At 41.3% G+C, this 13,938-nt stretch overlaps 1 protein-coding gene and 1 long non-coding RNA gene across 2 annotated transcripts; both read left to right on the top strand.

The window, feature by feature from the left end:
- Window positions 1-78: 78 nt before the first annotated feature.
- Window positions 79-3,613, top strand: LOC114861356 (piggyBac transposable element-derived protein 4-like). The gene is made up of 2 exons (XM_029160468.3): window positions 79-247; window positions 1,687-3,613. The coding sequence occupies exon 2, from the start codon at window positions 1,883-1,885 to the stop codon at window positions 3,041-3,043; it is 1,161 nt and encodes a 386-aa protein (XP_029016301.1). The 5' UTR covers window positions 79-247; window positions 1,687-1,882; the 3' UTR covers window positions 3,044-3,613.
- Window positions 3,614-8,077: 4,464 nt separating this feature from the next.
- On the top strand, window positions 8,078-13,331 carry LOC129604566 (uncharacterized). The gene is made up of 2 exons (XR_008695574.1): window positions 8,078-8,276; window positions 8,457-13,331. It is a non-coding gene; the product is annotated as an uncharacterized LOC129604566 (long non-coding RNA).
- The last annotated feature ends 607 nt before the right edge of the window (window positions 13,332-13,938 follow it).

The following is a 13,938-nucleotide window of genomic DNA, read 5'->3' as shown; positions in this document are numbered from 1 at the left end:
CGTTTTCAACGTAAAAGCACAGTGAATTCAAATAGCCGCTTCACATGCGTCACATGCACCTTATGCTTGTTTGTCTTTAAAACGACCACACAAACCATTTTTGAAGGAATTATGTGGGAGAGCTGCTGAAAACGGTTTTAAAATGATTTTGTGGTTATAGGTTTTTGTGTTTAAGTTGTAAAAGGGACCAAAACAAGAAACCGATGACTATGAAAAAAAACGAGACAACGTTGATGAAGAACAATAAGTGAGCAAAAAACAACAGATAATAGACATAAGAAACTATTTATGCAACAAGAAGATTCAATTCAGTTTTATTTCTATAGCCAACTCACAATATTATTATAATATTATAGATTAATGGACACTAGTGTGCTATATGTGTCAATGCATGTAAACCTTTGAGATAGTTCATCACACTGATGTAGATTTCTTTTTTTTTGTTCTGTCCAGCAGTTTAACAAGCAGCATATCTTACGCTGAATGCCATATTGTGATGGACAGCTTTGCTTTAATAAGAGGGGTATATATAAAATATATACACTCTTCTTGATTAATGGTTTATTTAATGGTTTATTTAGCTAATCCCAAATATGTGTGATGTTGCTGTGTTGGTGGACAGGTTAAGTTTCTGGGGGGCATACACACCCTAAAGCAATGTCCCAGTCATGGGACATTGTAATAAAAGTCATGACATACAACACCACAATTTCCATATTCACACATTATTGATATTGGTAGTGATAAGTATCAGTAATACTTACAGTTGGATTTGGAAAGCCTGTTCAGGATTTGAGTGTCCCACTACAAGGTTAGTAAGGCTGTAGCTTAACATCCATCCATCCATCCATCCATCCATCCATCCATCCATCCATCCATTTTCCAAGCCGCTTATTCCCATATGCGGGGTCGCAGGGGTGCTGGAGCCTAAGCCAGCTGGCTATGGGCGAGAGGCAGGGTACACCCTGGATGGGTCGCCAGTCCATCGCAGGGCTAGCTTAACATTATTCACCCAAAGGGTGAGGCAGACGTTGGTTCAGAAGAGAAAGAATAAAAAAAGGCGTAAAGTCGGACTCTGAGATTTGGTGTATTTGTTGCACAATTTTACTGAGCACAATCTGAGCAGAGAGCTGCAGAAATTTAGCGTCCAGGACCGAAATGGACCAATACAAACTCCAACTCAAAGAAGAGGACGTGGACATTTTCAAGACCAAAAACCTAGATTGACCGGAAAGAATCGGTCCACTAGCACTGTAAAGGAGGAGCAACAGGACCTGAGTTTAACCGAGCAGGACCGGTCCACTAGGACAATAAAAGAGGAGCTACAGGACTTGAGTTTAACCGAGCAGGACCGGTCCACTAGCACAATACATAAAGAGCAACATGACCCGAGTTTAACCGAGCAGCACCGGTATGGAAAGTGTAACATCGTATCATAATGACTTGCTACACCTTTTACAAACTGCATGCCAGCCTTTTATCAAGGTAAAGAAACGCAAATGAGGAACTTTGAGGAAGGTGTGAGGTTCTTCTCTGCCTCTCAGAACTGTTTTCGACAGTGGCATGATAGACTCTGGGTTCATATTGTTAAATACTGTAAAGAGTTGTATTATGTTTGTGGGCTTTTACAGTGTTCATTTAGTTGTAAATACTATATTGATCTTTCTTCCACATTTGTGTTTACAGTGATGAGGAACCATCCAGCTCATCTGCCTCTCCCCCCACCACTAAGAGAAAGAGAGTCTCCCTGGAAGATTCTACTCCAGCTGCCAAAAAGGCTGGAAACAAGAAGCAAAAAATAAAGGAGACTTCCACTGACGCTGGAGAGGACAGGTGGCATGATTGAGAGGAGGAGGACATTGCTCCTGACCCTCTGAGGTTCATGCCAGCCAGAACCCCTGGTCCCACATTTGATGCCATGAAATCATGGTCTCCTCTCAGTCTATTTCAACTGTTTTTCTCTGCTTTAGTAATTCAAAAGATAGTTGACAACACAAATGCAAACGCAGCAAAAAGGGTCAAAGCTGGAATGGCGTACAAATGGCAAACTCTGAAAACCAGGGACTTTTACATTTTTATATCTATTATCATTTTTACCGGCCTTGTGAATTTACATCACAGGTCAGATTATTGGAGGCAGCAGTTTCCATACAACTTCTCTTTCCCCAGTAAGAAGATGTCACGCAACCGCTTCAAAGCCATCATGTGGTCACTTCATTTAAGTGACCCAGATGAGGATGAAGAAAATGAAAATAAAAGAATCAGTGGTGGGCACGACATGCTTTTCAAAATAAAGCCACTCTACAGTGAGCTGGTGAAAGCCTGCAAGACTAATTTCCAGCCATCACAAAATATTTCAATTGATGAGCAGATGGTGGCAAGCAAGACACCAGTCAGCGTGAAACCATACCTTAAGGGCAAGTCCACCAAGTGGGGATACAAACTTTTTGTGCTGGCGGATTCATCCACAGGTTACACATGGAACTTTTTTGTCGACACGGGCAAAAAGCAGTCCTCTACTACAACCACTAATGGTTTAAGTTATTCTTATGTGATGGACTTGTTGCCTCTTCAAACCCTTGGCACCGGCTACAGGTTGTATATAGACAACCTTTACACAAGCACTACTGTGTTCACAGACTTGTATAAGAAGAAGATTGGCTGCTGTGGGATGACCAGTACAAGCTGCATTGGCTTTCCACAGACCCAAATAAATGATCTAGCCAAAAAGGTTGAGAAAGGGGACATTCGCTGGATACGACGTGATGATTTGCTGTTTGTGAACTGGATGGACATTAAAAAGGAGACAATGTGTTTCACAATCCATAAAGCTTACAGCAATCAGACGATCAGGAGGAACGTGAACGAGGCTGGTGTTTGGACAAATAAACTCATCCCTGCTCCAGACTCCATTCTAGACCACAATAAGATTGTGGGAGGTTTAGATTTGTCCAATAAACTCCTGGGCTTTTATGCCGTTGGCCATAAAACCAAAAAGTGGTTTAAAACTTTTTTTTCCACTTCATGGACATTGCTGTGGTGAACAGTTACATTCTTCACAAGGAGTTGCTCAAGTACAGACAGGACCCCAACCAGGAAGAGCCCCTGCCACAAAGCTTTCAGGGAGCAGCTCATACAGGAGATGTACCTACCACTACTACCACTACTTGCATGCCAGCCTTCTATCAAGGTAAAGCAAAGCAAATGCGGAAGCACTGCAGAAGGTGTCTAGCTGCTGGGGAGCCACGAGTAAGAACAGCAATGTATTGCAGAAGGTGTGAGGTTCCTCTCTGCCTCTCATCAAAGAAGAACTGTTTTCAATTGTGGCATGATGCACTGTGAGTTCATATTGTTAAATACTGTAAGTAGGAATCCTACACGTTTCTATAGTGGGCATTTTACTAGAGTTTGCTAGTGTTTTAAGTGTTGCAATTTTCACTATTATCTTGCGTGATAGTTTTTCAATGTTGCTTATGTTTCTACATTTTTTTTTCAGGAAAAGTGTTTCGTAATAATAATAATAAATTGCTGCATTTGGAGACACTGTAGATTCTTTTCATTGTCATTTTTGCATTGACGGTGCCAAAAAGTGGCTATTTAGGGTACCTTGTCTGGCTGCACTAAAAACCTTTGTTATTTGGTTCTGCTTCATTTTATTTTATTATGGGCATGCCAGTTTCAAGAAAGCACCAAGAACTTGTGCTTATCGAAGCAGCCGTCACCAGACTTCATCCTATGACTTGCTCTAGTTCTTTCTGTCAGAGCACAGTTATAACATGCAGGAAAACTGCTGCCCTGCCGAATTCACAGGAGCCTCTAAGTAATGAGGTAACAAGTAAAATCTTAACTAACAAGTTAATATATAATAATAGCAATAATGTGTGTTATAGTGATTATTGGTTATCTGGTTGCAGCCCTGACAGTAAAGACCAACCGCAGCAGGAGAGCAGTGAAGTGCCTTTTTCAGACACTTGCACTGTAACAGTTTATCACGCAGAGGGTGGCACGCATTCTTCAGTTAGAGCCATAGCTGGGCCCCCGTCCTCCTTTCTCTCACTTTCAGCTGCATCCCCAGGACTGATCCTCCTGAGGGTAAGTAAGAAGTTTTTGTCTGTGAACAACTGGACAACAACTTTCCTCATAGTTTGGTATTTGCTAAAACAATGTAAATGAACATGATTCATTTCTCAAACAAACCCAGCAGTCTCAGTCCCCTGTAAAATGCAACAGGAGCTGAAAGATCAACCTGGAATTGGGTCCAGGCCTCAGCATGTTTGTTGAAACCATTAGCGGCCATTTCATTCCAAACTGGTGTTGTAGACAGTCTGAAGACAGTTATCCTGGATGCTTCATAGTCTAGAATGCCATAACAGAAATGCTAGTTGGTTCTCATCCATGTTGGTCCAGATTTTCATAATCTGATCTTTCTGCTATGATTATGGCCTCAAAGTGGGCAACCCCGCAGATCTTGCAGAATCCCTGCTGCTGGTTTCCCCTCTGTTGATTGCCATTATCTGTCCTTACCATCTTCCATCCATCCATCCATCTATTTTCAACCGCTTTATCCGGGGCTGGGTTGCTGGGCAGCAGTCTGAGCAGAGAGTTCCAGACTTCCCTCTCCCTGGACACTTCCTCCAGCTCTTCCGGTGGGACCCCAAGGCGTTCCTAGGCCAGCCGAGAGACATAGTCTCTCCAGCGAGTCCTGGGTCTTCCTCAGGGCCTCCTACCGGTGGGACATTGTCATGTCATTTCTAAAAATACTTATTTGAATTAATATATTTGCATTATATGAACTTTATTAATCCCAATTGTTGCTGAATCAGCAACAAGAAGACATTTATAGCTCAGCCATGTAGTTTCGGATTTGTGCAGAATTAGAGGAAGAATGGGACAGAATTAGCATGTGAAAGAAACATGTTCAACAGATCCACAGACTCTCACATACAGTATTTCATTAAGGTCATTAAGGTGTAACACATGCTGTGTCAGCAAAAAGGACGGGAAGGAAACAGAGTAGAAGATGAAACATTTAAGTGCCACTAGGTGTCTCTGTTTACGCAAGTAATGCTTAAGTGTAGGTGTGTGTGTGTGAGTGTGTGGGCACGCTCTGCATTTATAAAGGGCTATCAATGCAAACTGCAGTTTACACAAAAGAGAACTAAAATATGCTGCTGGTATCAGAGTGGATTGCGCCAGTTCTTTGACTTTCATTTTCCATAAAGAATCTACCAGAATGGTAAACTCTTACAGTGGGGTTTACAGCAGATAAAGAACAAGTCCTGTCTTAGGTGTGTGTTGTTTAGAGCCTGGTACTCAGGCAGATAGAGGAGTTTTATTCTTTTCTAAGACTACTATATAATATATATATTAATTAGGTTCATACCTATGGCTCCTTCATCCCTCTTGTAACTTTGCAAAAAAAGAGTATTTAATTGAATAATTTTTGAAATCTTTAGTTAATCTTAATTAGTTTGATACATTAAAAAATATGTTTAAGTCCTACACTTCCTCCATAATGTAAGGACGTAATAAATGTTTTGATTTAGCTTGTCAACAGCATAATGGGAACAGGTTTAACTCAACAACCCGGTGTCAGCCCAGAAGAGGAGCTTCATGATGGCTATGACAGAGAACCAGAACACTATAGATACATATACACAGATGTTTGAATTTCCACGTAAATGAGCTGAATTGCAGATGCTGGATGACGTGAGAGCACAGACCTTCATGATTGACTGTGGTTGGTGTGGAGTCTGTGAAGAGTCTGTTGTGAAAAAGTGGACCCTTATGGGGAATGAAAACTGTGAGGTTGGTTACTGAATGTATTCGTTTACAGGCAGCGTGTGAGGATCACCTGTTGGAGCTGAAAGAAGAGCTTAGGGGTTCTATTTACTACAGATTTTGTTAATCTTTAACTTTGCTTTGTCATCTTAATGTTGAAGTTAAGTTCATGTCTATTTAATATAATGCAGTATGATGAGTTAAAAAGGAAGCTTTCTTGGCCGCTCGCTTTCAAGATTGATGGGCATTAAAATGCCCAAGAGGAGGGGATTAGTAATATATTTATGTATCATATCATATATTATTATATACAGTCAGGACCATAAATATTTGGACAGAGACACAATTCTTCTAATTTTGTTTCTGTACATTACCACAGTGAATTTTAAATGAAACAACTCAGATGCCATTGAAGTGGAGACTCTCAGCTTTAATTCCATGGGTTGAACAAAAAGATTGCATAAAAATGTGAAAAACTAAAGCATTTATTAAACACAATCCCTTCATTTCATGGGCTCGTAAGTAATTGGACAATTGACTTCCATGCTATTGCATGGGCAGGTGTGGACAATTCCCTTGTTATGTCATTATGAGTGAAGCAGATAAAAGGCCTGGAGTTGATTAGAGGACTCGTGTTTACATTTTGAAGATTTTGCTGTGAACAGACAACATGCGGTCAAAGGAGCTCTCCATGCAGGTGAAACGAGCCATCATTAAGCTGAGAAAACAGAAAAAAAACCATGCGAGAAATTGCTACAGTATTAGGAGTGGCAAAATCAACAGTGTGGTACATCCTGAGAAAGAAAGAAAGCACTGGTGAACTTAGCAACGCAAAAAGACCTGGACGTCCACGGAAGACAACAGTGGTGGATGATCGCAGAATCATTTCCATGGTGAAGAGGAACCCATTCACAACAGCCAACCAAGTGAACAACACTCTCCAGGAGGTAGGCGTATCAATATCCAAGTCTACCATAAAGAGAAGACTGCATGAAAGTAAATACAGAGGGTACACTGCAAGGTGCAAGCCACTCATAAGCCGCAAGAATAGGAAGGCCAGATTGGAGTTTGCTAGAAAGCATCTAAAAAAGCCAGCACAGTTCTGGAAAAACATTCTTTGGACAGATGAAACCAAAATCAACCTCTACCAGAATGATGGCAAGAGAAAAGTATGGAGAAGGCGTGGAGAAGCTCATGATCCAAAGCACACTACATCATCAGTAAAACACTGTGGAGGCAGTGTGATGGCCTGGGCGTGCATGGCAGCTAGTGGCACTGGGACACTAGTGTTTATTGATGACGTGACACAGGACAGAAGCAGCCGAATGAATTCTGAGGTGTTCAGAGACATACTGTCTGCGCAGATCCAGGTGAATGCAGTCAAACTGATTGGGCGGCATTTCATAATACAGATGGACAACGACCCAAAACATACAGCCAAAGCAACTCAGGAGTTTATTAAAGCAAAGAAGTGGAATATGCTTGAATGGCCAAGTCAGTCACCTGATCTTAACCCAATTGAGCATGCATTTCACTTGTTGAAGACTAAACTGCAGACAGAAAGGCCCACAAACAAACAGCAACTGAAAGCCGCTGCAGTAAAGGCCTGGCAGAGCATTCAGAAGGAGAAAACCCAGCATCTCGTGATGTCCATGAGTTCAAGACTTCAGGCTGTCATTGCCAACAAAGGGTTTTCAACCAAATATTAGTAATGACCATTTTATTTTCAGTTATTTCATTTGTCCAATTACTTACGAGCCCATGAAATGAAGGGATTGTGTTTAATAAATGCTTTAGTTTTTCACAGTTTTATGCAATCTTTTTGTTCAACCCATGGAATTAAAGCTGAAAGTCTGCACTTCAATGGTATCTGAGTTGTTTCATTTAAAATTCACTGTGGTAATGTACAGAAAGAAAATTAGAAGAAATTTGTCTCTGTCCAAATATTTATGGTCCTGACTGTAGGTAGTGAACAATCTGTTCTGGTCATGTTAAGATGCAGTGACTGTTCCGCAACCCTAGTAGTTTGGCAGGGTCGTTGTCTGGGGAGTGTCTGGGATAGACTCCAGGAAACAGACATTTACATTTACTTTTAGCAGTAAATTTGTTCATTGCTAATGGGAGAAATACAGAGAGTAAATGGGTTCATGTGTGTCTTCAGTTACTGGGGTTAAAGAGTTTGCTTAAACTGGGCTGAGCTCTTCTTAAGGAAACATTCAAAATGTCACGCCGACCTGGGAAAGGAGCTAGGAGGTTGAGGCTGGGCCAGATGGATCTGGGAGCTGGACAGATAACACGGCCCAGCGCCAGGACTTTCAGAGTAGCCGACAAAAACATCTACACGTCCTTATTTGGACATGTGGAGAGATTTTAGGTGGTGGTTAAAAGCAGGCCGTCACAGGCTGGGGTTTTCAGAGCGCTTCGCAGAGGGTCCGCTGGAAGAACACAGCTGACCTTTTCCGACCTCTCAGTTCTCTCTGCAGAGGAACAAGCAGGTGAATTCGGTCTCTGCCTCTCTTGCTATTACTCTTTTGTTATCGTTATCTGATTGTTTTAATTTGTCATATATAATAAACCTGTATGCTATTAATTTAAACTTTAAAGTTGAGTCTGTGTGAAATCTCAGCCGTGGTTGAAGCACGAAAATACACGACACTTACCTTGCTCCTTGCCAGATTGTTTGCTCACTTACCTGGGTCAACTCTCCAACATCATCATGCTGTAAGTCCTGAGTACCAATTTTAGTTTTTTTTCTGACCTTGCCTTGCCTTGCCTGCTTCCTTCCTTCTGGTTTTGGACTCTGCCATTCTTGCCTGAGATTGACCACTGATTACCTGATTCCTGTCTGTGCTGCTCCCATCCTACCAACGTCTGCCTGTCTGTTGAACAAGCTTCATTAAATCTCCACAAACTGAGATCTGTGTGAGCTGTGCATTTGTCCCTCATATTGCTATTCGTGACAACATGTTCTTTTGTTTCTGTCTCTTTAACTTCACTGAATTTGAACATGGCCTTTAACAAAACAGTCACGATCTGGGGTTTTGTTTCTTGTTTTATTTTGAAGGACTTTTCTGTTTCACCTTAGTTGTCAGGTTTTGGTTCCAGTTTCCCGTTTTATTTTTAGTACTTCTGTTTCTGGTCACGTTATGTTAGTTCCCGCATCACGTCCCGGTCCTAGTTACGCACCTGTCAATAATCTAGTAATCACCGCCTGTCAGAACACACGGAGGAGGACCCAAATGCACAGCGCACAGGAGTATAGTGGAGGGAATCAGAGTTTATTGCACAACGTTGTCAATCAGTCCAGGTCATACACAGAATGGCACAGTCTTTAGGCACAGGCAAGGAACAGACAAGATCAGGTCCAGGAGGCAGGCAATGGTTCGATACACGAGGAGGCTCAGCGACGGTACAGGTAAGGACTAGACAACTCACTGGTCAGACAGTCGTGCAAAGGTCAATCTCCAAGCGAAGGTACAAGAACAGGTCAGGCATGAATCGGTAGTCAGAGACAAGCAGGATCAATAGCATGAGACAATCACTAGAACGCTGGATAGTAGTACAGAGACTTGACAATCTGGCGTCTGACTGTGGGCTGAGGTGGCGTTTAAGTACTGAGTCTGATTGTTAGATTATTGTCAGGTGTGCATAGTGAACCGGGACGTGAATAGCTGAGACGTGAACAGGAAGTCCTTTCAGATTAAAACAGGAAATGACATGAAAAACAAGAGGCAAGAAACCAGATCGTGACACCGCCAGTACATAAGCACCAGTAATTGCCACATCCGTTGCCAGATTGTTAGTTCGTGTTTGTGTGTCTACTCTCCATCATTCAGCCAAGTCAGTTAGTTTTTGCATTGACCCTGTTTTTGGTTTTGACCATGTCCTGCCTGTTCCCAGTCGGTGCCTTCTGACTCTGCTTTGTATATGGAATCCAGCCTGGATCTTGACTGCCTTTGCTCACTCCCTGTCTGTGTCTGTGCCGTTGCCATTATCACTGTGCTGATCTGTGTACCGACTTTTGCCTGCCTGACCATAAGCCTGATTAAATCTTCTCAAGACTGAGTTCATACGAGCTGTGCATGTAGGTCCGTCATATTAATGAGGCGCTGACAACCCGTTTAACATTTTTAGAACATATCAGAATCAGAATCGTTTTTATTGCCCAGGTTTGCACAAGACAAACAAGGAATTGCATCCGGTCTGACAACGTCTTTTCATACCCTCATACCGAACAGTAATTATTTACATATCAATTACAGTTATATACATTATTTGCATAAAAGAAATAAAGAATAGAAAAAAAATTAAACATTTCACCACACATGTTTTTGAGTCCTTTCTGTATGTGATGGAGTTCAGCTAGGACACCGCCTGGGGGAAGAAGCTGACTCTGTGTCTGGTGGTTGTGGTGGCTATAGCTCTGTGGCGCCTGCCTGAGGGGAGGAGTGTCACGTTCTGAAAGCCACATCCTGTTTTATTGCATAGCAGTTCCGGTTTCCTGTCACATCTCATTAGCTCCAGCCTTACTTCCGGTTCTCATTAGTCACACCTGCTCAGAATCAGTAATCACTCACCTGCATACTTAAACACCACCAGTTCCAGAACCCGTTGCTAGATTGTTGTATGCTAGTCATCACCTTCCAGCGCTTCGTTATCCTGCCTACATGTTCCTCGGTCCTGTTTTGTTTCTGGACTCCTGATTCTCGTCTGCTCCTCAACTGTACTGTCGCCTGGAAAGCTCTAGTGATACCGACCTGACCGCCTGACACCGAGATAGCCTGCTCCTTACCGGTACTGTAAACCTTGTCATCCTGTTACCGAGACTCTGCCTGCCCCTGGACCTGATTCAGCATGCTCCATCTGTACCGACATCTGTGATCTCTTGTGTATGACCCGGACCGTCTGTTATATCGAGAATTGTATTAAACCTTTAAATACTACTATCTGTCTGAGGTCTCTGTGCTGTGCATGTGGGTCCGAGCTCTGCCAAAACCTGACAAGGAGTTTAAACAGTTTGTGTGTGGGATGTGTGGGGTCAGCAGTGATGCTCAATGGATGAAAGCTCAGACCCAATGACAGACTAGGTGATAGCCTTGTAGAAGATGGTCAGTAGCTCCTGGGGTAGGACGGTGAAAAAGTGGACGAAGGAGTCCAAGCTACAGTAGAGCTGCTTTGACTCTACTGACTGGGAGGATTTTGAAGCAGCCATGACATTCATGAGCTCACTGACACTGTGACATCATACATCAGCTTTTGTGAAGATATATGCATTCAGATAAAAACTGTATGCACATTCAACAAAAAAAACAACTTGTTTCACACCTGACTTAAGGAAGCTACTTCAGGCCAAGGAAGAAGCCTACAGAAGTGGTGACCGGTCCCTGTAAAGGGAGGTGTGATGGAAATTTGCCATAAACAAGCAGATGAGAGAGTTGTCTTTTGTGTGATTTATTATAAAAATAAAGGAAAATAAAAATAATGGTGAAATCAAATGAAAAACATGGATGGTGATCATGCACATCAACAAACCTAATTGCAGCGTCTCAGCAAACACTTGACCTGGAGTGCCCTGACATACAGTAGGGAAAGTGTGGGTCTAACTGGAAGTTCCCCCGCCTAAGGAAAAACAAGGCAGAGCAAAGCGTTCTCACTTTGTGTTGAGATTATGATTTGTTATATTTTTTTACCAAAATAATGATGGAAAACACATTAAAAGGTCAAGAGGATGGTCCAGGGAGCTGAATCCCACCCCGTGAGCAATCGGTATATAAGGTGATGTTGGGACCAAATATTCTCAGTCTGTCCTGTCTTCTGTCACTTTTCTGTGGAATAAATGCATTGTTACCCTAGATCTTGCTGCTCTGGACTTAACCTAACTCTGGATCTTACTATTTGGATTTAATTTAATTTTGGGATCCCACTGTTGGGACTTACTGGTTGGTTTATTCTTCATTTTTTGGGAAATTAATAATTTTCTGGAACCATACAACTGTGGATTTAGGTCATTTTCTTCCGTTTGGGATTTATTATTTAATTTCTAGAATTTACATAGTTTGACTTTTATCATTTTAACAATAATATAATAATTTACACCTATTGGATTTATAATAGATCAGTCAGATTGGAATACAAAGTTTATTTTATTTCAGACACGACACTTTAAAGTTCAAATCAATAATTGATTACATGTAATAAAAAAATATAAAATATAATTGAAATAAAATAGAGAAGCAGTTCCTGTCTGTTTCTTCTGCAGAGAGAACTGAAAGGTTGAAAAGGTCAGATTTGCAGACGCAATATGTCTCTAGCAGGCCCTCTGTGTAGCGCCTGCTTTAACTACTAATCCAGCTCTCTCCCCACATCCAAATAAGGCAAGAATAAAGTCTAGATGTTTATTCAAAGAATCTACGTGCTTACATGTAAAGGAATGGTAATTGCCCGTGTTATCCCTTTAGCTTCCCAGAAAACATTTGGACCTTAGCTGAACTCCCAGAACTGTTTTGGACATCAGCCCAGACCAAGATATTACATAAGCAGATGTTTTCCTAAGAACAAACCTTCTCAAACTCAAACTCTTTAACCCTAGTTACTAACAACAGAGATTGAATCAAACCTTTACAACCAGTAACTAAGGACAGACATGAAAACCCCATCACATGTACTTTTCATAGACAATGAGAAAATTTACTACACCTACTAAGGATAATCTGTCTGGTTGAGACTGACAAGGTCATTTCTGTTAAACAATCCTGGTTATTCAATTCAATAACCAGGATTACCATAGCCAGTACATAGCCTAAATGTAAAGATTGGTTGATTTGATTTAATATGGACGAGCTGATTAAAGGTAAAACTTCTTTGAGTAATCTGGTTGGGATTGGATCTAAAAGACAAGTGGCTACTTGGAAGAGTTGATTATTGAGGTTAACTCCATATGAGTTATGGGGAAGAGGCTGTCTAGGTAAGACAGAGGATTTGGTAAATTTAAAGTTGATGGATCTAGACAGTGCTTTCTGTCATTTGGAAGAGGTCGCTGCTGAATGTTTTTTCTAATGACGATAATTTTATTAGTAAAGTAGTTCATAAAGTCATTGCTGCTGAGATTTAAGGGGATAGTAGGCACAACACAGCTATGACTCTTAGTCAGCCTGGCTACAGTGCTGAAAAGAAACCTGGGGTTGTTTTGGTTTTCCTCAATTAGGGAGGAAAAATATGTTTTTCTAGCAGCACAAAGTGCTTTTTTATATTTTATTAGACTGTCCTTCCATGCAATGCAGTTTACATTTATTTTGTTGGAACGCCACTGTCTTTCTAGTTGTCTGGTCCTGTGCTTTAGGCTGTGGATCTCTGAGTTATATATTGTACATGCTGTATTTTTTTTTCATTGTAATTTATAAAATGATCAGACTGTACAATGTCATGTCATATTTCATGTTATATTTTGGTTGTTGGCTACCTGCTGTAGCCTGCTCCTTATCTGTACTGTAGTTGCCTGCTTCCCTGTGTATCGACCAAGAGCTCTGATTAAACTTGATTCATACCTACCAGACTGTCTCTGAGCTGTGCTTGTGGGTCCGCCATCTCCGTGTTCCTTACACACGGGGGAGGAGTGGGAAGGGCTTGAGCCACTGCCTGTTTCCCCCTCATGGCCCAAAGTGCCTGTCCCAAACAGCCACTGTCTCTGAAGTCACTTCACGTTTTGTTTTTTGTTTTGTTTTATAAATAAGAAAATATTTGAGTCTTCAAAAGTTCCCTTGTCTACTTAAAATATATTTGGATGTGTGTGTCTGACTGATGTGTGTATTGTCGAGCAAGTAAAGTAGTATCAGTAACAATGACATTGCATGTAATTGCCTTCATTCGATATGAGCCAGAGGGAGAGTGAGGGATCAGCCAGATCAGGCAGTTACAGTTAATTGTTTGACAATCACCCGAATGTGACTGGATGATGGAAACTCGTATATTTGAATTAAAATTAGAAGTTAAGAAATTGTATTTAATTAAATATATTTTTTAAGCTTATAATGATATCCTGGTAACTTACTGTAGTGGTTAGTGTGTTGGCCTCTGAAGCAGAAGGTTTGAGGTTCAGTCTATCACTTTCTCCACTATGAGAGTTGGTTATATGATTATGATTAAAAATTAATAGAGTGT

The sequence above is a fragment of the Betta splendens genome, chromosome 9 (genome assembly GCF_900634795.4).
Source record: "Betta splendens chromosome 9, fBetSpl5.4, whole genome shotgun sequence".
NCBI lineage: Eukaryota > Metazoa > Chordata > Actinopteri > Anabantiformes > Osphronemidae > Betta > Betta splendens.
This window is presented reverse-complemented; position numbering and strand designations above follow the sequence as displayed.

What these genes read in the sequence shown, in the direction of transcription:
- LOC114861356 (XM_029160468.3), top strand. Translation starts at nt 1,883, where the DNA reads ATGCCAGCCAGAACCCCTGGTCCCACATTTGATGCCATGAAATCATGG.